The sequence below is a fragment of the Hylobates moloch genome, unplaced genomic scaffold (genome assembly GCF_009828535.3).
Source record: "Hylobates moloch isolate HMO894 unplaced genomic scaffold, HMol_V3 SCAFFOLD_13, whole genome shotgun sequence".
Lineage (NCBI taxonomy): Eukaryota > Metazoa > Chordata > Mammalia > Primates > Hylobatidae > Hylobates > Hylobates moloch.
In genome coordinates, this window is record NW_026652288.1 from 8514390 (window position 1) to 8541558 (window position 27169).

A 27169-nucleotide genomic window follows, 5' to 3' on the forward strand; every position below is an offset into this window, starting at 1 on the left:
AACTGCACAATTAAGATCTATGCATTTCACCATATTTAAGTTACATTCAATTAAAATTTTTTAAAAATATATGATTGCCAAATGAAAACTCTGATGACCTAAAAAGTACCCTTGAATTTGGCGGCTGAAAACACTCAGATTTCTTTTGCTCTGGAATCTGGAATTTGGGCAAGGTTCAGCATGGACACCTCACTGTTTCTCTATTTGGCATCAGAGACTGGAATTATCTAAAGGCTTGCTCACTCACATGTCAGACAGTGGATGCTGGCTGTCATCTGGACTTTAGCTGGGCCTGTAGGTTCAAACACCTACACAAGGCATCTTTATATGCCCTGGGATTCCTCACAACGTGGTAGCTGGGTTACAAAAATTTTATGTTCAGTATGAGCCCAATTTTGTTTCAACATATACACACACTCTAATAAAAATATATTAACAAAAGTTGTCTCTGGACTGAAGGGTAATGGGTGATTTTTAAATTTTCTATTTATACTTTTTTATTTTATAAGTTTCATATGATAAAGATGTATTACTTTCTAAATCAGATGAGAAATATACAAACTAAATTCAGTTCCCTACTAGAGTATGTAACACATTACTGAAAACACAAATGAAATTAGAAATGCAAAAATGTTAAACATATTTGCATGTTATAAAAGAAGAATTAGCTCTCAAACAGCAAAAACATTGTGAAGTACCTCATTTCACTTCCCTTTTTAAGGTACAGATGAACTGAACTTTGGCTTTGTCCTTGGTTAAGCCCAAATCCCCGCTATTTTGCTTTGGTTTGGGTCTTGGCCTAATATCTACTTGCTGGTCATTTGTAGCATCCTTAAATTGGTGGAGGTCAGTGACCATCTGATAGCCTAAACCACCATCATTTCTGATAAGCAAAGTAACATCAAAAATACAAACAATGCATGTCATTCATATTTATTGTTACTGTATGAACATCAACTTTCAAATATGTATAAACACTCTACAGTTACCTTGGAGTGTAAAGAATAAATGACTTTATATGATTTATATATTACTATTGTATCAGTTTAAATATGTTTTATTACAAAAATACAATACTGTAACTGAGACTTGGGAAACAAATGAGTTAATGTGAGTATTGAGAAAGGGTTCATTATATGACAACTTTTGGAAGAACATTATATCCTTTGAGCCAAATTTTTTAAGAAGTCATTAAGAGATTTGATTATTTCATAATATATTATTTGTAAGCTTGTTTAGTATGCCAACATTAAACAAAATAACCCCAGGAGCTGTATTTGATTTTGAGTTATTTAGTTCCATTCAAATAATGAAAAACAGCCTTTTTCATGAAAAAGCTCTATTTGTGAATTCTACACATCCCGTGAGAATGAATTAAAAGGAGAACAATTAGCTCTGACATCTCAATATTGCAAGGAGAAAAAAAAAATCCTAAACTCATGCATAGTAATATCCATAATGAATCATACACAATAAAATATATAAAGTATATGAAGAAAAAAGGAAAGTGTTAAAGAAAATTGGAGTATCTAAAACATGTATTGTTCTCACTAATCAAACCTGAAATTAAGCCTTAGAATGTTTTAATAAGATAGTTCCTATTGTTTTGAATCTATGGAGGGAAACAAATGTTTGCAGAAATGATTAGATGACACTGTCGATCATTTTCAGGAGTTGAAGACAAAGAAATCTTTGAGATTTGCCTAGGTAACATTCAGCTTTAACTCAATGTTGATTTTAACACTATCATTAGACATTTGACCAGAAATGTGCTTTGATGAGCCCCTATTTCAGGTAATCTTAGGTAACACATTTCCAGCACGCCACCTGCGTCCTTCAGTTACGCTCCTTTCTCACACCTGACACCCATCAGCCCGCTAACGTCAAATGAGTCTACTGCGTCTAAAGAAATGGTATTTTGGGCATGCTTCATGGGTTCTATCATTGGCTCAACAGGATAATTTATGAGAACATGCTTATTACTAAATTAGCCATTTTATTTTCAGTACATTTTAGTAAACAATAGAGGCAAAAAAAATCTTCAAATAAGTACACCAATACTGCAAAACTCTAGAGAGGACAACACTTAGAAAGTGAACTTTCAAGATATGGAGCTGTATCATCCCAGGAGAGCTAGAAATGTTCAATCATGAGCCCATGGATTTCACAGAAGACTGAGGGCTACTGATGCCTAATGTACAAATATGCAGGTGTTCATAAGCCAACCATGTGAAAAAAGAATAGGAAGTGTCCAATTCTCTGAAAGGTAACCACGAAGAAGTGGGCTTATTCAGACCACTTCTGGGTTACTCCAGAAAGTTTGCAAGCATGTAAACGACAAACTCTCCAGCAACTACAACTATCCAGAAATGAAACTGGCTGCCCTAACGAAGGGAGCAAGCGCTGCACCAGCAGAAGTGTTCAAGTACAATCCAGATAACCAACACCTGATAAAACTGTATTTCACACAAGCAGTTTGCACAAAAGGTGCAATGGCAGCCATAGCTACCATTTATAGAGTACTCATTACACACTACACTCTTGTGCACACAGATAAACTCACCCAGCTTGTAACAGATGCTACGTTGCAGAACCACAACTGGAACACAGGTTGACTACTCAATCCACGATCTTAGTCACTATAATCTAAATATATGAAACACGTTTGTTTTTTCATTTGTTATATCATCAAACCCTGCCAACTCGACCCTCTGCTCTCTGAAATTTGAGGCCTAGGAAAAAGCCTGGCAAGCAATAAATACTGAATGAGCTAAGCTGTCCCTTCTTTACACTGCAGTTTCCTTAACTAGAAGTTGCACCTTTGCTCCAGGATTCCGAGAAAATTTATACTTTCTCCTTCATTTCACAAGGGCTAAACTCCAGTATCACACATTTATCAAATCTGGAGATAGAGACAAAATAGGGAAAGTAGTTTAATATTTTTATATTATTTTCTAGTGGTTCCTGCTTTCAATAAAATACAAAAAGGAAAGCAATCCAAGTCCAGCCTCTGGCACTATTCCAGTCTTTTCTGTCTTTGCTGACATGGTACCAACATCCTTTTATCTTTAATATACTATTTTACTATTAATTTCTAAGAATTTTTTAATCTACTGAAGCGTTTCCTATCCAATGCAATATTCATTTAAAAATTATTTAATAGATCACTTTATAATCCTATAAAGTAAAACTCTGAGTCCATGCCAAAAATCTTCTTGGAATATTTCTCCATTAATTTATATTTCTTATACCTTAAAAAGAAACTTGAGTCCTTAGAAATGAATTCCTTCAATTCATATAAAAATTGCAACAATACTTAGAATTAATTTTGATTAACATATCAGAATTTCCACTCAAGTCTAATAGACAGCTGAGGCTCAATGTTTGATGCCAAGTTTAACAAAATTTTCCTTTACTATGTGGCTTTAAAAGTATTTTCTAAGAACAAAAGGTGAAGACATAACTAGTCTCATCATACAAGAAATATACAAGGGCTATAATTACAGCACCCAACATTATAAGCTTATACTAAGGACCCCTTAGTATAAGATACTAAGTACCAGTTCAACAAATCTCTGCCCTGTCCTCTACCTTCATCTTCCTGGCTCTACTTGCAAACCAAAAATCTCCGTCACTGCTATTCTTGGGATATAGCTAATAAGAACAGCTGTGTCAGTCCTAGTATTAGAAAAGGCATGCTGACACTCACAGAGAAGCACACTGCAGATTAAACCTAAACTCCAAAGCTGATAACTCCAGAGTTATCACAAAACAAAACATTTTGGCCAAAAATCAATACACATTCTAGAAAAACGAAAAACTGACAGGGACTTATCAAGACCTTTCCAAGTATTACTTTATTCCCCTCCAGCTAGACATTTATTTTAATGTCACATACCATAAAATGGCCTTGACAATGTAAACCAATTAATAATAGTAATACTGGATCTGCAAAAAGAATAAAATGATAGTAGTGTGAAATTCCAACCTTCCACCGTAATGGGGTATTAACTTTCAAGATTATTTCCAAGATGTGATCTTCTCCAAATGAAAAGAACTAGTCGGATAAAATTTGAAACTCTTTCAGCCAATTTAAGGATGAAATTACTAAATGGTGAAATATAAGAACTGTATCTTCAACTACTGCCTGACATGGTTTCCAGGCATTCTGTAGTCTTCAGTGCCCTGCTCTGGTTATAATCTCATTTGTCAATGTTCCTTTTAAGTCTCAGAACACAAGTGTACTTCAGATTGGACTGAACACCATAAACTTAACAGAAACTGTTACCTAATTCCTGGTGGCCAATAAACTAAATCTAGTCTAGATGTGTTATCAGGGCTCAAAAAGAGAAAACTTAAAATTTTACCTCCAATTTAAAAAATCCTGTTTTCACAAAAATCCAAATTTCCATCTTTCCTTGACAAATCAGCTTTGGCAGCACCAAGCCAACATTCCTTTATGGTCACCAGTAGCAAAAATGAGTAGGGGCTTTCCCTTTAGCCTGGGCATGGGCTTTCAGACGGTCATGCTGTCCACACCTCGGAAAACCCATGCATCTGCCTTTCCATTCATGTTCCTTCCCTGGTACCCTCCAGACATCTGAACTTGGAATTTATGTTGGGATTAGCTATTTCACCTAACCTCACAATCTGGTCAGCTAAGCAACCATACAATAAACACAAACTCCCAGGGCTTGTTGATGAAATGTACTTCCGGTCTCAAGTCATTTCCTGTCTATACAATTAATTTCTAGACCTTTAAATTGCAGGTCTTTACATCTATCTTGAAATTTAATATTGTTAAATTAGATGCATCCAGTTTTACTTACTATTTATTGAGCATCCAGTAGATAAATGGTTTTGTAACTACTTGTTCTGTAACAGGCAGCGCCTCTCTCCATTCGTTCTTTATGTTTGTTTTAATACAGATTCGAAGGTCTCGCTACATTGCCTGGGGTGATCTCAAACTCCTGGACTCAAGGGATCCTCCTGCCTTGGCCTCCCAAAGTGCTCGGATTACGGGCATGAGCTACCGTGCCCAGCCTCTCCATTGAGTTTTAACAAGGAAAGTATCACTTAGATGTTTTTCATGTATATATTGTAGTTTTAGCTATAATCTAGTTTCAAAAAGAAAATTAAAAGAATCAGAATGTTTTGTTTGTATAAGCAGGGAGCTATCTATTTTATTTTAACACATACCACACATGTATTGAACAACTTAAATATATCTAAAATTATATATTATGTATCACCCTGACCTTCCACTAACACCTAAGTCTGGCGCAGAAAATCTCCAAAACCTGAAAAAGTTTCTATGAGATGATGGATTAAAATGGGAAGCTATGTCTTTGTCCAATGCCTAGACAGAAGCAAGGCATGCTGGTCAGAGCTTGGGACTTCCCAGAAGAATGTGGTCCACGGGGTTGGCAGCTGGCTGTTCACCTGGCTCAGCAGAGCTTTCCCCACTCCACAGGGACACGAGTTTACCTGTTCCTTTGAGCTGCTCTGGGAGAATCTGTCGATGACACATCTGCTGCTGCCCAAAAGCCAGGCTTCCCTGGACTGGATGGATGGCTGGAGGACATGGAGGGTGGCTGAGATACCCCAAAGGAGTCTTTCTGGAGGGCCCTACTAAAGGGACACTAAAGTGGCAGTCCTCTGTTCTCTATCGATAAAGACAATTGTCAAACTGCAGGCTTCTTTTATCTGAAGCTCTTGATTAAAATGCTCATAAAGCTTCTTTTTCCAACCACACCTGACACTGTAATCATCCAGCTGAAAATACTGGTACCTCTCAGAATTATCTTCAATTCTTTTTGAATAATTCAGCCAAAATCCCCCAAAATTCTTCAATGCTTTGCATGTCCTCAGCCTCCTTTTAAGTAACCCATTTGAAAAAGGTTTCTATCACTCACTTCTCACCTAAGAGAGACCTGCTGCGCGGTCCTTCAGTGAGCCTAACCACTAAAGGCATCGGAATGCTCAAGACTCCACAGCGGTAAGAGGCACAGACCAGCTGCAAGAGAAAGCAGCTGCAGAGTGACCAGAAGCCGATTAGGGGAGCTCAGTCTGTGGAGAAGCTTGTCGGCTAGTGAAGTGAGTGTCCACAGATTCCCTAGGCCCTAACCTGCCTTCTACCTAGCCCAGGAGGCGTGAGTGCCAATAAAAGACAGGAAAAGTGCGCAGTTCCCAGGAAAAGTCCCCTGGGAACACCCAGCATGACCCCACTAGACCCACTAGCCCCCATCCCTCAGAACCTGGCCTTCCTAACTTCCTCGGCAGGACCTGGCCCTCTCTACCAGGCTAAGTGCTCCAAGGAGCTGTGGTGTTTTACGTCTGAAAATCACTGCATTCAACTGCAGTACCTCCGCTGTACTCTGTGTCTTGTTCACCACCTGGCATACATGAGACACTCCACTCCTTGTAAAATGGATGACAGAGAACACTCTCCTAGGCTCTGAAGAATGTAAAGCCTTAAACAGCATGGGCTTTCCAGAGGGCTCTCCAGCCCCTGGGAAAGCACTTAAAGTCAGTAACACCCAAAACGCCAGGTTCTGACTCTGTGTGCATCGTCTCCTCAGTGCTAACCACAACTCCGTGGGGAGAGACCCACTATGTGCCCTACTTTATAGATGAGGAAACTGAAGCAAATAAAAGATCAGCACCTTGCCAAGAGCACACAGCTAACAAGCAACAGTCAGAAGCTGAGCCAGTCTATGCTTTCTTCACACCAGCCCTGCGGACTCTAAACATGCTCCGTGCCAAGAATGGTCCTAGGCAGACGGGACACAAAGATGAGTAAGTGGAGGTCCTTATTCTTAAGAAATTTAGTTTGGGGGGGAGACTTGTAAAGCAAACAAACAAAAAAAATCAATGCTCCAGGTGTTATCAGAGTAGAATACAATGAAAGCGGGGCATGAGGGGACTGTTCGGAGGGCCCTAACCAACAGGGCAGCCCAGTCACCTGGAAACACCAGGCACTCTCTCACAGCACTGCTTCCTGGAGTTGGAGGGGTACTCACATATGACAAGAAGGCAGTGGAGAGGGGCGAGGACCCCACATGGGATCTTGCCATTAACTCCTTCCTAAGAAAGACAGAACTGGATGACACTGGGCTTCTGCTGTACAGAAACGGGACAGGCTGGTTAGTCCAGAGCAAAGGAGAGAGGTAGATCAGGAATACCAGGGGCCTCTCTTCTCTCAGTCCTTCTCCAGAACACTAGCCTCATGACATAAATGCTGCATGGGATGCGAGACAGCTGTGTGAAGGGGTCCCAAGTCATGGGTCCACCTGGAATGCCTGCAGCCTCAGGCAGAAGAATTACAAATACTTAGGGCAGGTAGGTGTAGCATGCACGAACATATCATGCATGCAAGATACCCAAAAAGGGAGGAAAGGATGGGGCAAATCTTAAAACGCTTCATCAAGGAGGCATAGGCTTTAGCTGACTATTGAAAAATACGGATCTGCCAAGCCAAAAAGTGTAGCAGGGATTTCAAGAGGAAACAGATTAATCAAAGTCAAGGAGTTAAAAGACAGAAAATGTATCGAGGAGTGTTTTAAGTAATTGAGTATGCAAGTACTTTAAGCAGCAGAAAGCCAGGATTTAAATTCCAGCTTGCCACTTCTGCATACGTTGCTCTAAGCAATTTACTTGGCATGTGTGGAAAGAGTGTGAGAGTTTGTCAGGGGTCGGGGGTTGAATAAGCCATCCTTCTGAGGGTCCAAGCCTACCCCATCAGACAGAGACTTTCAAAGGTAAGCTCACAGTAAGAACAGAACTGCCACATAATCCGGCAATCTCACTACTGGTTGCAGTGAGCCGAGACTGAGCCACTGCACTCCAGCCTATCCCAATCAATCAATCAATACAATTTGTAAAGGAGGGAACAAAGAATCACACAGAGCAGGCTCTCTCACAGAGTAGGCCAAAAGGGACACTTGGCCCAGGCCTCCCGTTCCAGAAGGACCCCAAATGTAGACTTTCAACATTTTCTACACACGAGATTATACATACAGTCACCAGAGATGCAGTGACAGGACTGAAGGGAGATGTGTACACCATCCAACTTTAATCTTGTCTTGTTTCAGGGCCAAATTGCCTAGAGTAGAGTGCACAATGAATTTTATTTTTCCCTTGTGACTATATTGTCAATAGCACAATTACACTGCCTTATGTTTTGGCGAGTACATGTTAATGTGTTAAATATAAACTTTTTTTAAAATACATTCCATTTTAATAAACTTTTAATAATATGAACAGCCTAAAAACTTTGCCCCAAGTCTGTTACCTGTGATGGTGCCGGGAGGTGGGGGGAAGCAGGAGCCCTGTCAAAAATGCAGACTCCCTGGCCCTCACTGGGTATAGCCTGAGTAGAGCCGGGAATGTACACTTTTAATAACAATCCAAAGTGATTTTTGACACAAGTGGTCTCAGAGCCACACTTCAAAAATGCACCGCAATGGCTCAGCAACATGGAAGCTGTGAAGAGTTTTAAGCAAGGAAGTAACTGATGAGTGCTGCATGTCTCAACATTTGCCACTGGATTTGGTTCTGAGTATCAGAGACAGAAGCCTGATTATAATGGTTTTAAAAGTGAACTGGAATTAGGAAATCAACTATTCTTTCAAAATGTACGACTGAGAAAAAAGAGACAAAATAAGAATGTGCATAAAGCAGTCTGACAACAGGTTTTTTATTTGTATTCATCGGGTAGAGAAATAAGTAATACTGAAGCAACCCTAACGTTCTGGACTGTATTTAAATACCCCTCCAGATCCACTCTCCTCTCTATTCTGTGCCCCCAAAGCACCAACTTGTCCTCTGAAGTAGACCCCAGCAGGAGATGAGAGGATGGGAGAAGCGAGAGGCAGGGGCATGTCCTCCCAGCCGCAGCCCTCACTCAGGTTCGCTGTAGGCTGGCTGAGTCCTTAACTGGAGGCCATAGCTCTTCCTCCCCTGCTGTGAAGCAGCCCCTACTCCACAGCCACAATCTTGGGGTTCTGCTCCTTCCTTCCCCCTTGACCCTCCACATCTAGTGCAGCTGGCTCGGGACCTTCGCTATTCCTTACTGATTTCCCAAGACCTGCCCACATCTTTGTAAATAGCTCTTTAAGTTACCTGGTTGCCTTAGTTACCTACTTCAATCTGTCTCTCTTACCAGAACCCTGAATGATACGTATAACATTAAGCAGAATGTAAATGCCAGAACAATGTCAAATCCAAAATGCTCTCCTGGCTCAAATAAGGAAGCAGTCACATCAGATGGGATTCAGAAAAAGATTAGTATGCAAGGTGCAGTGGATATAGGAAGGACGGTTAGGATTGGGAAGCCATGGTAGAAGGGGCATGTCACCAGTGCCTGTTCCAATCTCCTGAATCCTGAGCCTACCTTTCCACCCATCAGCTGCCCCAGTTGCCACACACTACATACTGAGAAAAGCCTGCTTCAATCACCCACAGCACGCATAAAAACCATTAAAAGACCACTCTACTGAGGGTCATATTTATGGCTGCTTTTATTTTAAAGGAATCTTACCAACTGCTATCATTGTAGAGTCCCACCTGTTAAACCAACTGGAGCCAAAAGCTGAGTGTGAGTTGTTTTTATTTCCCTGGAAAGTTGGCCCTGATGGACCCAATAAACAGAGTTGAAGGAGATGAAGGCTGTTTGTACCTACAGAGGCAGTAACAACATAGGAAGCATTTTTAAAGCAGGGAGACAAAGAGCTCTTGAAGCAGTGAGGAAGCAGAAAAAACACTTCTGACTCCAAATTCAAAACTAGATTTTAATCCTAGTTTAATCACTGTGTGGGCATACGACCGAACCCAAGCCTTATATTTCCCTTCCTAAAAAGCAAGTCCTAAAGATTAAAAATGAAATACATATGAACAGATGTTAACATCTCAAAATAAAAACATAAATAAATTCCAGAAATTTGATAATTTGTAAAGAGGAAGGAACTGTGCATCAAACATCTACTACAGGCTTGGCATTTTACAAAGATTATGGTTTCAATCTTCACGATAACCTACAAATAGGTACTACTACTATTATCCTTATTTTACAGATAAAGAAACCACGGCTTAAAGAAAAATTTAGTGTTTTGCCAAAGAGCATAAGGCTGGCAGAGTCTGGCTGCCAACCTAATCATGCCATTTCCACTACACCACTGCCCTACTACTTCCTCTTAATGAAGGACATGGAATACAGGGAAACCTACATTAGCTGCAATTGTCAGGGCTTGTGGTATTTTGCTTAGCTGCTCTGAATTAAACAGAGAGGCAGTTTCAACTCTCTTTACTATTGAAAACATCTTCAAAATTTAGTAGTTCACTTTCCTTCTCTCCAACTTGGTCCAAAAAGAATTTGGGCAGCTTCATCAGTTAATAAGACAGAGAATCATGGAATTTTAAAACTAAGCCCAACACACATAGAGGAGGAAACTCATTCATGTATAGTAACATATCTAAAACTGTTAACTGACAGGAGCTAAAACACAGATTCAAGATTCTCAGTCCCATATGCCTTCTTGATGAAAAGGAATCGTTCACAGCAGACTCTCTGGGTTTTCAGTGTTCTCATGATGACGACTAATGCTCATTATGAGTGTAAAAGTAGATAGGAGAGAGAAATGAGTTAAATATTTATGTTCTAAACCTAGAGCACTCAAATGGCAAGTTGAAAATAAATCTTTGATCTGCTTGCTTTGTTGCCATTTACCTTCTCTTCCTAAAAGTCATACTCTTAAGAAGGCTCAGGCCGAGCACGGTGGCTCACGCTTGTAAGTCCAGCACTTTGGGAGGCCGAGGCAGGCGGATCACGAGGTCAGCAGATCAAGACCATGGTGAAACCCCGTCTCTACTAAAAATACAAAAAATTAGCCGGGCGTGGTGGCAGGCACCTGTAGTCCCAGCTACTCGGAGAGGCTGAGGCAGGAGAACGGCATGAACCCGGGAGGCGGAGCTTGCAGTGAGCCAAGATTGCGCCACTGCACTCCAGCCTGGGCGACAGAGCGAGACTCCGTTTCAAAAAAAAAAAAAAAAAAGAAGGCTCAATACTGAGAACTTCACCTGTTTCTTCACCTATAAAATGGAATTCATCACAGTACAGACCTGCAGGAAGAGTAAAGAAGTGAATGTTTTAAACTCCTCTTTTCCCTAACATCAACTTCACTTCATTGGTTATCTGCACGGTGCAGGGGAGGAGCGGGGAGTGGGGAATATACAGAAAAGATCAGTCAACGAACTGTCCAAAAAGGAAACAAAGATCTCGTAAGCCCACAATGCTTTCTCTCCCTTACACATCATCATTTTCTCTGTGTCATCCACAACCCCTAGCCCTTCAGTGTTGACTTCAGGGACCTTCAGTTGCTCTCCTCCTTTCCCTCCAAAAATACGATCTAAAACAATGATCTACTAAAAATATTTGCCACATATTATTAAGACCATAAACTAAAACTGACCTTTTTTATTCAAATGGTAAACACCATACGTGCACGCACACACACACCCGTGAAGCTAAATACTTCAGGTCTTGAACTTTATCTGACTTCACCAGGTGTTGTGAGGATTTGATTAAATAATATAATCTGTGTGAAACAGCTTTGAAAACTGTAATAAGTGTTAAACATTATAATTATTATCTGACTTTGCAGGATTAGTAACATATAACCGTTCCTCCTTCCCCTTCCCTGTCCAAACCTTTCGAAAGATCCTGAGTCTCCATCTTGCCCCTCTCCCTGCCCAGAATTCAGCATATTATCTCTAAAACAATGACCTCTGTCCCTAAACATGGCTGTTCAATGACTTTATACAGGCCAGCTTCATCCCTAACTGGCCTTCTGCCAAGTATGCCATCCAGGATATCACATCACTAGGGAAATTTACTCTAGTTTCATAGCAGTAATCACAGCATCATGAGAAATAAGGACAGAAAATAGTTAAAAAGGCAAGAAAGAGGTGGGAGGGAGGGAGGAAGAGGGAAAAGGCTGGATAGCAACCTCAGTTTGGTAACTGGGAGTTAGGCAAATCGAATGTAATAGAGTACAGGATATGTTAAGATTGAAAAATAAAAACACTCTAAAAAGTAGGTTGATCTGGGACATTTAATTATTTTGTTTCATTTTGGTGCTCGCTTTCAAGTCTTAAAAATCCAGCACATCAGCAACTATTAATAATAAAGAACACAGATACCTTCAGTGATTCCTGATGTCGTCTAAATAGCACATTCGGGCCTTTTCTTGGCACAGCTCTTTCTCAGTCCATTTCCCTTCTCAAAACCTACTCTCCATACATTCCTTTAATCATCACCACCTACCAAACACTACCCTAGAAATAAAGTCATTTGGAAAACAAGGCCTAGAAAGGCAAACATCAGATGCCGATACTTCCTATCTTAAAGCATCATGTAACTTCACTTGATAATAGATTCTATATTTTTATTAAAATTTAAGGCCTACTGAACAAATACTATGGCTACCTAAATTCCAATACCTCTGGAATTCTCAGTAAAGATTAAACAACCCAGGAGTCTAAGGCAAAGTATTTTGCTTCTTTTCCTTCCCTGGCCTCAGCCTAACCACAAAACACTTCCTCCTTTCTGCTACCTTGCCCTGCAAGGTGCATTCTTACATTCCATGCAGACCCATAATTTCCATCATCTCATAAATTCCACACTTACCTAGTAAAAAGTTAATTGTTTTTCTTACACTAAAGTCCTTTTCTTCCTCAGACATCAAACAACTGCTTTTATAATTTCCCAACTTTTCAAAACATTGTTAATTAGCACATACCAAATTAACATACTAACAAGTTGTATTTTTACGCTTTTCATTTCCTGATTTGTCTTTTTCCTGTTGAATCACACTATGCGATTATAACAAATTCATAAGATTTCTCTCAACTTGGAATAAATGATTTACATTATAAAAATTTTTATTTTGCTCAATTTTAAAATAATGGATAAATGACTTTAGTCATCCAATTTTACAAAATTGAGTTTTTAGTTATTCCAACAGCTTCATCAACAAGAAAGTCAACTCTTAGGTGCTTCAAAGAACAATTTATTATCACTATGAAAAGTTAAGGCTTGTGTGGTATTAATCCAATATCTTAAAGCCTTGCCCAAAGAGAAAACAACTCAAACTACAGTCATGTGTCACTTAATGATGGGGCTATGTTCTGAAAAATGCATCATTAGGCAATTTTGTTGCTGTGTGGACAACATAGTGTACTTACACAAACCTAGATGGCATAGTCTGCTACACACCTAGACCAGATGGTACAGCCTATTGCTCCTAGGCTACAAACCTATACAGCAGCATACTGTACTGAATACTGCAGTAAGTAACACAATAGTAAGTGTGTATGTATCTAAACATAAAAAAGGTACAGTAAAAATACAGCATAAAAGATTTAAAATGGTACATCTGTATGGGGCACTCACTATGAAGGGAGCCTACGGGATTAGAAGTCGCTCTGGGTGAGTGAGTAGTGTGTGAATGCAAAGGTCCAGGACTTTACCGTACACCACTGTAGACTTCACAAATACTCTACATTTAGGCCACACTGAATTTATAAAATATATTTTCCTTCCTTCAATAATAAATTAACCTTGGCTCACTGTAACTTTTTACTTTATTAAGTTTTTAATTCTTTTATAGTAACAGTGTAAAACACACACTGTACAGTTGTATAAAAATATTCTTCCTTTATATCCTTATTCTATCAGCTTTATTCTATTAAAATTTTTTAAATTTAAAAAACGATTAAAAACTAAGACACACACACTAGCCTAGGCCCACACAGGGTCAGGGTCATTAACATCACTGTCTTCCACCTCCACAGCCTGTCCCCCTGAAAGGTCTTCAGGGGCAACAACACGCATGGAGCTGTCATGTCCTATAATAACAATGCCTTCTGGAATATTTCCTGAAGGCCCTGCCTCAGGCTGTTCCACAGTTAATTTTTTTTTTTAATAAATAGGAGTACACTCTAAAACAACAATAAAAAGTATAGTAAATACATAAACCAGTGATGCACTTAGGATTATCAAATATTATGTACTGTACCTAATTGTGTAGTTTTATACAGAACGTGCTAGACTTTTATAGGACTGGCAGCACAGTAGGTTTGTTTACACTGGCATCACCACAAACACATGAGTAATGCGTGGTGCTACGACATGACAATGACTACAGCTTTACTAGGCAATGGGAATTGTTCAGCTCCATCATAATCTTACTAGACCACCATCAGACGTGGTCTGATGACCAAAATGTCACTATGCAGTGCACGACTGTGCTATACAAAGTCAGGGCTACACATGGCTGCACAAATTTAGAGTAGTCCCAAGGTACCAACTTAAGACCTTTAGCTAATAAAGAAGGATGTCAAAAATTTTAAGTCCTGTCACTTTCCCTTGATTCTCCTGCTTATTTCAGTACTGAAAAGAACTTTCTCTGGATGCTTAAATGCGTTCATTAATAGCAAATCACTTTAAAAAGTTATAAGCATTATATAAATGAATAGGTATTATTAGCATAGTCAAGAAAATATTTCAGCATAGCAGGGACGGGTAGGGTTATGGCAGACATGCAGCGGGAGGGAAAGAAAGATGCGGGAGAGAAAAAGAGAACGTGAACATGTGCCCATCTCTCTGAAAGAAATGTAAATATATAAACCTATCTCCCTTGCTCCTCATCAGCAAAGAACTTTTCAACAGACACCCACCCTGCATTTGCTGATACACTGGAAGCAGCCTATTTAAGGCAGGAGTGTGATATGCTAAAAGGTCATACACTGCACACCAGTGTGGAAACGTCAGCAAGAATCGTCAGCGGGGCCGGGAGGATGAAAAACCCTAAATTCTGGCCAATTTATTAATAAAGAGAGAAGAATATTTTCTTCAAATACACGATTAATTTCACTACCATACTTTATTAGCAAGACACACATTAGAACTCTTGTTCAAGATAGGTGGGGGATAGGTACCTTACTATTAACCAGAAATTATGACTGCGATGTGGAATTTCAACAGAAGCCACAATGTTTAACACTCCTTCGACATACTTAAGGCGATTTTATTTAAAACAGTAAAGCACAAAGCAGCTAGTATCCTAATGTCAGGTTTCCAGCTTGCTGCTATGGAAAGCCGTCTGGACAAGAAGGAATCCCGTATTGAAAAGAAATCCCTGAAGACTAAATGACAGCAGCACCTTCAAGTTCAGGACAGTGAACCAGTATCCCGTGTGAAGTCCAAACACTTTCAGGTTAAGTACACTTGAAATAATTGTAAGCAAAATTTCCAAAGTTAACTGCCTTTAGCCTGGGGCTAGAGCAATCACCTAAATATACACCCCCGCCCCCCCACCCCCCACCCCCCGCCTTATTAACAACTTCCCTAAATCTCACTCTCACAACAAAATACTTCCAAACTTTCTTTTCTCAGTAAAAATGGCGCTGCTTTTCCCATCACAATGCTGTTTATTTCTCAGTAATCCTTAGGCCCTTTAAACCATCAAACTCGATTGGCCTCATTTAAATACCACCCTTCCCTAGACACTGTCAAGAGCTTTTTTGAGGGCTGGGCAAGGAAGTAAGGTGGCTGCATCAATCTACAAGGTTGCCACTTTCTCAGCTAGAATCCTGGGATTAACTCCCTCTGACTTTTCTTCATAACCTGTCTGCCTTCCCCCAAACTGTTGCCTCTGTCTCTCTTAAGCCACAATCCAACGCAAACTGTCCCCAAAGTGCAGTAGCGCTTAAGCCTCTCCGGGCCCCTAGCACCCATCGACGCCGTCTCTAAGGCACCCAGCACACCCAGACCCATGCATCAGCCTCTCCAGGGGTCGCTCAGAGGCGCGCGCGGGGCAGGCAGCACCACGCCAGGCTCCCCAAAGCGCAGCCTTCCGCACCCTTTCTACACCTCGGTCCATGCGCACCCGGGGCTGCTCCGGGACCCGACCACCGGATCCGAGCGCCGCTGCCGCGGAGTGCAGGGACCGCATGCACACCCGCACGCCCATACGACCATCCTCCCCGGGGACTGTCGCCGGCAACAGCGCCCGGCCCACCCTCGCCCGGCCCGGGTATGGGGGGCTGGGGGCGCACCCAGGAGGGAGGGGGCTCTGGGACAATAACCGGCTTCTTGCCCCCTCCCTTCCAGGGAGCGGCGGGTAGGGGGGCACAGGGCGCTCGGCCCCAGCCCCCCACCCTCCTCCCGGGCCCCCGGTCGGGTGGCACCGCGGCGGGGAGGGGCGGCGAGGGCGCGACGCCCGGCGCCAGGGCGCCTCGGGGTACCTGGTCGATGGGCAGCTGCACGGCGTTGCTGAGGGGCTGCAGCAGGGTGGAGCCCGTGGTGCTGGTGGTGGCCATGGCCGGGCCTCGGCGCTCCGGCCGCCCGCGCCGCTCGCCCGCTCGCGCTCTGCCGGGCGACGACGAGGATGGGGATGCAGCGGCGCGCCCGCCCCTGGGCCGCCCGCGGTCTGAGCGCTGCGCGGGGAGGGCCGGGGAGGGGCCGGGGGCGGTGCCCGGCTCGCACCTCCCCCTCCGCCGCCACCGCCTCCCGCGCCCGCCGCCCCCGACCGCCCTGCACAGGCGCGGCCCCTCCTGCCGTCGCCCCAGCCGTCGCCCCTGTCGTCCCCGCCCCGGCGCCCCAGCCGCATCCCCCGCCCCCGACTTCCAGCAGCTTCCAGCGGCCCCCTCCCCACCTCGCGCGCTCTCGCTCCAGACAGCTGCGCGACCCAATCGCGGCGCGACGCCCTGACGCCCGCAGCCAATCAGAGAGCGCCGGCCGCGCCACGCCCCTCCTCCGTGCCGAGGACCCGGGCGAGGGCGCCGAGGCTCGGCCGGGGCCGTCGCCGGAGAGCCGCTGGCGAGCGTCGTGGGGCGCGCTCCTCGGGTGGGAGCATGGAAGAGCGTCTTTTCCCTTCACTCCTCGGTTTCTCCTCCCTGGAATGTCGCGGCCCCCCACCCCTCTCTAGGAGAGACGGCAGACAACAAAGGGGCCCAGGGTGGCGGCCAAAGGGACGATGTGAGGGACGCCGCCAAGCCAGCGCCAGGGGAAGTTGGGGACGAAGGTGGGGGCTGGGAGGACGACAAACCAAAACAGCGACCTGGCTGAGAAGCCCCTTTGTCTGGGAGACTGCCGGGTGAAAGCCCAAAGCTGAGAGCAGCCCCAGGGTCTGACGCTTTCGTCACCCTCCAGCCGCACCCGGGCCTTCGGGTGGTGAGAGCCGGGCCTGGGTTCGACGCCCGCGGGCGCAGGGAGACCGGCTCCCCTTTGCAGTGTGAAAGTTTAGTTCTTTGTAGCCAGCCGCCCTCGTTGAAGGCCCCACCTTCTTCCTGAGAAAGTTTCTAAGCATCCCTTCACCCCTTGAGCGCAGTCACCCCCTGAGCGCAGTCACCCCCAGACTGTTGAAGTCCGCCAGGTTTACATACCCTGGCGGGTCACGTGTATATATAATCCCCCCAACTTCGTAAAAGTAAGCCATTTGAGTTCCTTTAAAATGCAAACGTCAACTTCTGTTCAGAAGACTTTAAAAGAGGAGAAATGCCACAGCAGTTATGAGGACAAATCAAGACTCAAGGATTTGGCAGTTTAACTTTGGTAGAAATAACTAATGTTTACTGAGAGTTTAACCACAGCTTTAATATTTTTGGTATTTAATCCTCACAATAACCGTGTGAAATAGATACTATTACACACCCTCCTTCAAGGAAATTGAGTCACAGAAAAGTTACGTAAATTGCCTAGGGGCACACAGCTGATAAGTAGATTGGAATCCAAGTAAATCTACATTTAGAGCCGACCTTATCACTAGGCCTTCATCTCTCTCACACTTAACACCCATTCCAGAAACTCCCGTCAGCTATCAGTTATACCATTGGCTTGATGACTAGCTTAGAGTCTTGAATAAGAAGACAGCACAGATAAAAATACACCTGCTTTAGTAATCAGTCTGTGGGCTTAAATTTGTCTCTCTGAAAAGGAGGCAGTGGAACTCATCAGCGCAATCCCTTCTTGCCTAGAATTGTTTCACTGGTCGACTCAATCCTAGTTTGGTGGATTCTCAGCTGAAACGGAATAGAGGATAAAAGGAAGAGTAAAAAAAACGGGACTTTCATTCCCCGGGGGAGTGTTCCAGTGGGATTTGTAATCAATTAGCTGCTTATTACACTATATTAATCCAAAAATCCAGATCTCTCTATTAATATTATATTAGAAAGAAACTATTTTTTCCTTCACTTTAGAAAAGTAGAGGAAGTGCACAGGTGGCTGAGCATACAAACTGAAGAAAAAATTGAAATGCCATTTTAAAAACTTGAAAGGTGGGTGTTGGGAACATATTGCAACCTAAAGTAAGCAGCATGGAGATACAATCTCAGAGCTAGAACAAATAATGTCTGCAGAAAGGAGTTTCCTTAAGCTAAATTTTTATTTTAGTCAGACATGACAGAACATAGTCTGTATTTGGGGTAACTACATGAAATTATTTAATATCTAGAATGGTTGGGCACTGTGGCTCATGCCTGTAATCCCAGCACGTTGGGAGGCTGAGGCAGGGGGATCACTTGAGCCCAGGAGTTCCAGACCAGCCTGGCAACATGGTGAAACCCCATCTCTACAAAAGGTACAAAAATTAGCTGGGTGTGGTGGCACCTACCTATAGGCCGAGCTACTCAGAAGGCTGAGGTGGGAGGATGGCCTGAGCCCAGGGAGGTTGAGGCTGCAGTGAGCTGTGATCACACCACTGCACCCCAGCCTGGATGACAGAGTGAGACCCTGTCTCAAAAAAATAAATAGGCCAGGCATGGTGGCTCATGCCTGTAATCCCAGCACTTGTGGGAGGCCAAGCCTGGTGGATCACTTGAGATCAGGAGTTCGAGACCAGCCAACATGGTGAATCCCTGTCTCTACTAAAAATACAAAAAAATTAGCCGGGCATGGTGGCAGGCACCTGTAGTCCCAGCTACTCAGGAAGCTGAGGCTGGAGAATTGCTTGAACCCAGAAGGAGGAGGTTCAGTGAGCCGTGATCACACCACTGCACTCCAGCCTGGGCAGCAGAGTGAGACTTTGTCTCAAAAAATATAAATAAATAAATTATATATAGATATAGATATAGATATAGAGAGAGAGAGAATAGGGAAGATTTTAGCCATCTGGGAAAATTTTGCTGTGTCAGTTACAAAACTATAGGTAAAATATAGTATAGTAGTAATAATAGCTTAGATTTTGGAATCAAACACACCTAGTCTCTTCCATTTATTAGCAGCAAGATATTGGGCAAGTTATTTAACCTTTCTAAGTCTCCATTTCCTCGTGTAAAAATGAGCATAATAATGGCACCAACTCCATAGTTTATGAGGTTATAAAGGTGTACTTATATGAAGAGCTCAGAACAGTGCTTAGTGCATGATAAAACTTAAGAAAGATTATATTAGAGTTCTACTGAGAAACACAACCAATAGGAGATAGATATGGTTTTGCTTCTCTGGAGAACTCTAGATAGAATAGGTAGATGATAGATAGATAGATAGATAGATAGATAGATAGATAGATAGATAGATAGATACGGAAATAGATAGACAGAAGTTTATTACGAGAGATTGGGTTGAGATTATGAAGGCTGAGAAGTCCCACCATCTGCCATCTGTAAGCTAAAGGCCCAGGAAAGCCAGTAGTGTAGGTCCAGTCCAAGCCCAAAGGCCTGAGAACCACAGGAGCCGACAGTGTAGTTCAGTTTATGTCCAAATGCCTGAGAACCAGGAGCAATGATATCCAAGGGCAGGAGATGATGCATGTCCCGGCTGAAACAGAGTGAATTCACCCTTCCTCCACCTTTTTGTTCTGTTTGGGCCCTCAACAGATGTGATGACGCCAGGGTATGTGGGTGAGAGAATCTTCTTTACTCAATCTACCAATTCTAATGCTGATCTCTCCAGGAAACATGCTCAAATACACACTGAGAGATAATGTTTCAATAGCTCTATCTGGGCACCTTTTAGCCCAGTCAAGCTGACACATAATATTAATCCAAGAAATTTAGTATAATTTTGAAAATGGAAACCATTTGTTTCATATTAAAAATACTACCTCTTCATGTTTTTAATGAAGAATTGAAGCTGGCATTTTAAGCTGATAACTCATTGATGGTAGCATAAACTGTGTGCAGGCCATACAATTAGCCTGACCAGTATCTGCTAATTATACCAGAAGCTCTTCAGTGGAGAAAAAAGAGAAAAGAATTAAACTAATTGTATATAATGCCTCACCGCCCTACCTTGGATAACATCCATCCTATAAAGAGCAGTTCTTGTGTTAAAACATTTATTGACCACTTACTATGTTCAAGGAACTATGTGGGGTGATGTAAAGGATAAATGATGCCTATGATCAAAAGAAGAAACAGTCGTATTCACAAATTCACGTTACGAGAAAAGTATCAAGAAAGTTTCTTTTTTTAATGTTAAAATCAAAGGAATATGTCTATAAGAAAGAAGCTTGGCTTGAAGTTAAAAGACCTGAATTTTAACCCTAACTTTTCCACCAGATAGCTGTGAACTTTAGAAATTGGCTTAACTTCTCTGTGCCTTAAGTTTCCCATTGTTAAATGTGAATAATGGTAACTGTTCATCCTACCTCACAGGAGTGTTGACTATGAGCATGAACTTAATCATACACTCAATTATTTTTAAAGTTACTAGTACTATTAACTAGTAGTAAAGGGATTTCAATATAGCAGCCACGTTGTTAACAAGAGTTACTTAGACAAAGGTGCAGGAGCACCAGGCAGCGTCCACGTGTGGTAAGATGGCAGTGCGGCAGTGCTTTTGTCCTGGGTTCATTGCCCTCGCCTCCTAAAATCGCTGGGATCATTAAAGATTGCTAAAATGAGATTTTTCCTTTCCAACTTATTTTTAACGTTGAAGAAACCACCGAGAAGAAATGAATAATCTGCCAAGCTGCTTTTGTTTTGTAAAAATAGTATGTGCCATGAAATTCCAGCTCTCGGGCAATTATTTGGCCTATTCTATGCTCCTATACCCCGGAATAATTTTGATTGGTGAGGAACATTGAACCATACACATAATAACAACCCAAGTTAAGTAGAGGGGCATCTTTAAGCACTTACAAGCTAACCTTAGCCTGAGACTGGAAAATGGAACGAGAATGTCACCCTTTAAGACCTAACATGGTTCAATTAGGAAATCACAAAGTAGGCTGAATAAGACGTAGCAAACACAGTAGGAGAAGTCCTGGCTCCACTGTATTCTGGCTCCATCACTGACGTGGACTGTACCAGCAAACAAATCACTTATCTTCAATTTCATTGGGAATATGTTAAGAGATTTTTTAAATAAATGATTTCAATGGTCACCTCTTCCTCTAAATTATATGATTCCCAAGAATTTTTGGGACTTTCTCTGTTTCTATGAGACCACAGTCTAGGTTTAAATTAGGCTAAAAGATGCAAATGAAACTATTTATTACTCATCAGTTTGGGAATAGCATTGCTTTCTAATTACTCCACAGGTTCCAGGACTACCTAAAATGTATTACGTCTCTAATCAATCTTTCTCCTTAAAAATGCCTATTATTTCTCAGTGGCCTGCAAAGGTTTCTGTTTTATATCTGTGCATCTTGGGAAACATTTTATTTTCCTCATAGATTTATTTGGCATTTTTATCTTTATATGATTGAGTCAAATCTCAATACAAAGAACACCCCTTTCATGCTTATTTATTACAACATGAGCATGCAACCTGCAACCCCTGATTCCTAGGTACAGAAAAATAAAGTTAAGCTTTTTCTTGCTTTTGCATGTCTGCATAATAGTTTTTGTGTCCAAATTATGAAACACCTTAAATATAAATTGCTGTAGCCTCCCCAGGGTTCATCATAATCACCGTCACCACTAGCAGCATTTATTGCATCTGCTGGGGTCACTGCACTGGAGAAGATGGCCTCATTTTCTCAGTTCGCCTAATATTCCAGGTTCTTTCTGTTTATCTATAATTGTAAGAAGAGTCGCCCTTCTGATACATGTTGACATATCACTGTTCTGCTAAACAGTGTAGTCTGGCTACTAGGGGAGGAGTTACACCCACCCCCTTCTGCTGCCAGCTCTGAGACAAAGAGAAAGCTGTAAGTTGTTCTCCAGCCTGCTGAAGAGTTTTGTGTAGTTCCCAGCAGCCTATCACTTTCAGCAGAATTCCCTCTTTAGAAGTAAATGTGTCAAACTGCATATTTTGTTGTGGGTATTTTATGCCTAAACCCTCCCTCCCTTATTGTGATTTTATAGATGCTGGGTTTTGGCCCACAGATTACAATACCAGTGTCCTAACTAATGTCAGAGTTCTAGTCAGTGAAAAATTAGAAATGAGAGTCATCTCTTCCCATAATGTCTGGGGTTACCACATCTAACCTGGTTCTCTTGCCAAAGAACTTGCTCTCCAGGATGGATGACTCTGGATAAACATGAGGTACCTGCAAAGGAATGGCCTTATAATCAGATGATAGTCTGGTTTCGATCTCATCAAATTATCTTTTATTTTCCATTTGAAATCAGATAGTTATTCCCTCTTATTTAGATTTTTTTGTGTGTACATTCTGATCTAGGCCTAAAATACTGTATATCACGAGACAGTTGTTATTAAAACCACAAAACATTAAGTTTAAAGGAAAACCTATCATGAAAGAGATATTGTTCCCAAGGAAGCTTAAACCAATTTATTATTAAATTGACAAATAATGGGTTGCCACTTCCAAAGTGAAGATGTAGATCAGGTGGAAATAAACACGAAGGGAGGGTCCTTTATTAGATAACTTCATATGAAGTTTTGTCCTTAACTTTGTTGAGGCATCGGGTGGGGAGGGTTACCTTAATAGAAAGCAATGGATAAAGAAGTTGGGCACTGGAATAAGACTGCCTTAAGTTTGAGGCCTACTTACTTGATTTGGGGAAAGTTACTTAACCTCCTTGGGCCTCAATCTTGTCATCTATAAAAAGGGAGTAATAATGATTTGTTGTTGTGTTCAAATAACTTAATACACTTAATGCTTGTCACATTGCAAGTGCTCAATAAATATTAGCCATCATCACCTTCATCAGCAGCAGCAGCAGCACCTTCATCATCATCATCATCACCATTATGTCTTATGGCATATGATTACATTTATCATCATAGGTACCGTATGCTAGATAGAAGGGTAGATTAAAAACAAGTTGTTACATGGGCACAGGGAGGGGAACAACACACAGTGGAGCCTGTCGGGGGTTGGGTAACGGGTAGGGGGAGCATCAGGATAAATAGCTAATGCATGCTGGCCTTAATACCTAGGTGTTGGGTTGATAGGTGCAGCGAACCACCATGGCACACATTTAGCTACGTAGCAAACCTGCATGTCCTGCACATGTATCCCAGAACTTAAAACAAAATCTAACAAACAAACAAACAAAAAACATAAGTTGTTGCTTTAGTCAGCTTATCCCTCCAGATTGAGGGGAAAAAAACACCGAGGACTAAAATTTAGGGTATAAAGAGTACGTTAAGTGATTTAATAAACTCCTGGCCTACCTCACCTGAAAGCATTAGCAGAGTTTTGCACTTACGGAAATAAATTGGGTGACAACTAGTTTTGAACTTTTTCTTCTTAAATGCTGGAATATACTGTGGTTAGATATTTTGCTTTTAACTGTTAGTATCTATTCTGAACCTTTACAACCTACACAGTAGGAAAGGGATTTTAAAAGGACAAACTAATTCATATAAAGATTTCATGGATAAGAACTAAGCAAATGAATGCATAATTTATAGTTTGGAGTACCATATTACTTTGTGGCACATTTAAAATTGTTACTCTAATTGATTATTTTGAAAATTTCAGGCACCATTAGATTTCATCCTTCTGCACAGTATTTCTCTAAATACCATCTCTGAATCCACAAATATTTATCTTTTTTTGGTTAGCGTCCAGCTGGTAACCAGTAAAATGATCCTACATTATTCTAGGACAGGAGCCAGGAACTTGGTCTTATTGCATAAAGCTACTCTACTCCTCTTTGTGTGAAATATATTCCACTACTGGTCCCTAGATACTTATTTAAGAGAGCACTTAAAATCGCTCCCTTTGGAGTTGCCTGAGTGTCATTGAGAAATAAATCAAAAGACAAAATCAACTCAAGTATGTCTGATACAACTCAACAAGGCAGTGTATCTCAGTGGGGTCCCAACATCATCTTTATTAGAATCACTCAGTATGCTTATTTAAAATCCAGATTCCCGGGCAAGTCAACACATTAAAGAATCAGAATTTTCTATGTCAGAGCCTTAGAATCTGCATTTTATTAGTGTTTATGGGTAATTCCTAAGTACCCACTGAAGTTTAAGAACTATTGCCCTGGGCCCTTAATATATGGTATTCTATTAAGAACTTCATTATAATTAAGCAAATACAAAAATAATTCATATATGCTGATTCATATGCCATAATAAATAATTTAACTAGGTTTTATTGTGTCTTTCCAATTTACAAATAATCCACAATCTTTTCTCTATGTTAAAATGTTAATTAAATTCACTAACAATACATCAGTGCTAATAACTATGACAACTAACATTACTAGATCCATTTTATTGTGTAAATAAAATAAAAATCAAATGTCCAGAGTTTTTATTGATTATGTGTGATAAAGATATAAATATTCTTGTATATTTCTGAGTAGCTATGATTTCTTACAAATTTCAGAAACCTGCCAGCTTTGAGATCCTGCGTTTGAGAGCCAGCATTGGCTAGATACACCATGCAACTGATAGAGCATTTGGACCAGGAAGAGAATTTGGAAGTAAAGGGAATTCATGTAGCACAGTGTTCAGTTTTAAGAGCTTCATCTAGGTGAAGACTCATAAGTAATATACATATGGTATAGCCAAGGTCTTTTATGAAGAAAAGGTAATCACAGACAAAAATTGTCAAAGAAGAAAATGAAAAAAGAAGCAATTAAGAAGTTTTAGAACAGGGCTGGCATTTTTCTCTTGTTTTTATTGTTTGGATTTCACTTTATTTGTATTAAACAATTTTAAAAGGCAAATAGCACTATAAGATTTTAACAAAAAAAGAGAAGTCCCTGTTCTATGTTTTCTCACTCCTAAATTTTGCTTCCTATAGTTAACACTTTCAACTCTTTTTTTTTCTCTCTCTCTCTTTTTTGAGACAGAGTCTCACTCTGTCACCCAGGCTGGAGTACAGTGTCACGATCTTGGCACACTGCAACCTCTGCCTCCCGGGTTCAAGAGATTCTCCTGCCTCAGCTTCCCAAGTAGCTGGGATTACAGGCACCCGCCACCACACCCAGCTAATTTTTTTTTTTTTTTTCTTTTTAGTAGAGACGGGTTTTCACCATGTTGGCCAGGCTGGTCTTGAACTCTTGACCTCAAGTGATCCACCTCTGTCTCCCAAAATGCTGGGATTACAGGCATGAGCCACCTTGCCCGGCCAACACTTTCAACTCTTTTAACTATTTCTGTTGGAATTGACCTTCACATTTTCTGGGGTTAAAAAAAAAAAAGAAAAAAAAAAAAGATGTTTATAGTGCTATTTCAGGACTTTTCCATTTTAAACATTGTACATTGACAACCTAACTGTGGATGATGAGAATAGAATTATTTTCCCATTCTCCCTTCAACCTGATTCTCCTAATATATTACTACTTTGGGCAAAACAAATATTTAGTGTTTCCATTATTATGGACTCATAGATATTATTCAGAGAGGAGCCACATAGTATATTATGATTATGTTTTCATTCCTCTACAACTTTGTGTTTTTCCTGGAGCTAACAGTTGCCTTTCCTTAATCATTCAGTTTTCTATGTAACTATCATTAATTCGAATTCATTTCCAAATCCTACCACAGAACTCTAGAACTCCTATCAACATGGCCATGTGCACAGAGTGATCTATTAGTTCCGTGTTTTTCTGAGTATCCTGGACCCCTGTGTTCTTCTGCTTCACTCTGTCCTGGCCACTCTTAAGCCCTAAAGCAAGCCCGCAGCCAAGGATTTTCCTTTGGTGTGACGGAGAGATTCCTTTCATTCCTCTCCCATAATGGGACACCTGGATGTTACACAACCAGGAACAACACCCAATCCCACCGTAGGACTGCTCTAATAGTAATCCCACAGTCCCCGCCACCTGCTGTTTGGTACTTAACAACTCTAGGGACCAGATAGTACATGCATTCTCAATGGCGGTGAAAATTGGTTTTAGGAGATTGGGAGTAATAGATATTTATATAGTACATAAATAGGTAAACAATATATCTGTGATCTTCAAATTTCATGGGTAGGGTGGTTAAAGGAAAATGTGTCTAAAAAGGCTCCACAGAGGAGCAATAATAAAAAGAAAGAAGGATGAGAAACACAGATAGCAGAGCCTTTGCCGCAGGTGCCCCAGAATATGTGCTACCTCTGTGTGGTTACCATTTCTTGTCTCCAATGCCCAAATCTCTCCTGGGTGAGTTTGCCTGGACCTCAGTGACATGCAGAGCTGCTGCTGCAAGGGAGCCTGGGAAATACAGTTTTTTTCTTTCTAGTGCCTAAAGCAGAGGAAAGCTGTTAGGAAGATGGGGGAGTGGGTGTTGAGTGCACCAGTCTGTGATATTTGCCCAAGATGGGTCTAGAATTTCAGAATGAAACACTTATCACTTAGAATTTTGAAGGCATTGCACCATTTTCTTAGAAGTTCCAATGATGCTATTAAGAAATGCCATTTTAATTCCTGATTCTTTAGATGTGACCTGGTTTTAAATTTTTCTTCCCTCTCTAGAGAAATTCTTTTTTATCACTGATGTTCTGAAATTGTAGTGATCTGTCTTAGGGTGGGTCGTGGCTATTCATTGGGCTGGGTATTTTGTGGACTCTTTGGATGTAGAAACACAAGACCTTCGGTTCGGGAAGTTTTTCGTGTTTCTTCGATAATTGTCTTCTCTTCATTTTTACTGTTTTCTCTTTGTGGAATTCCCATTTGTAGGATAGTGGGCTTTCTGGGTTAATCTTCTAACTTAACTTTTGTCTCTATTTTCCAGCTTTGTCTTTTCTTCTATATAACTTTCTCAACTTTATCTTCCAACCTTCTCCTGATTTACTAATATTTTCTTTAG

The 27169-nt window shown here is 41.3% G+C and overlaps 1 protein-coding gene across 2 annotated transcripts in view; it reads right to left on the reverse strand.

Annotated features, from left to right (window-relative positions):
* MBOAT2 (membrane bound O-acyltransferase domain containing 2) overlaps nt 1-16551 on the reverse strand; it is a 153322-nt gene extending 136771 nt beyond the window's left edge. The window contains exon 1 of one of the 2 annotated variants that reach the window (XM_032172165.2): nt 16306-16551. In XM_032172165.2, the coding sequence (XP_032028056.1) occupies nt 16306-16380 (75 nt within the window). In that variant the 5' untranslated portion in view covers nt 16381-16551. The remainder of the gene's footprint in view (nt 1-16305) is intronic. The other variant, XM_058426795.1, reaches the window with a different exon arrangement.
* Nucleotides 16552-27169: the final 10618 nt, after the last annotated feature.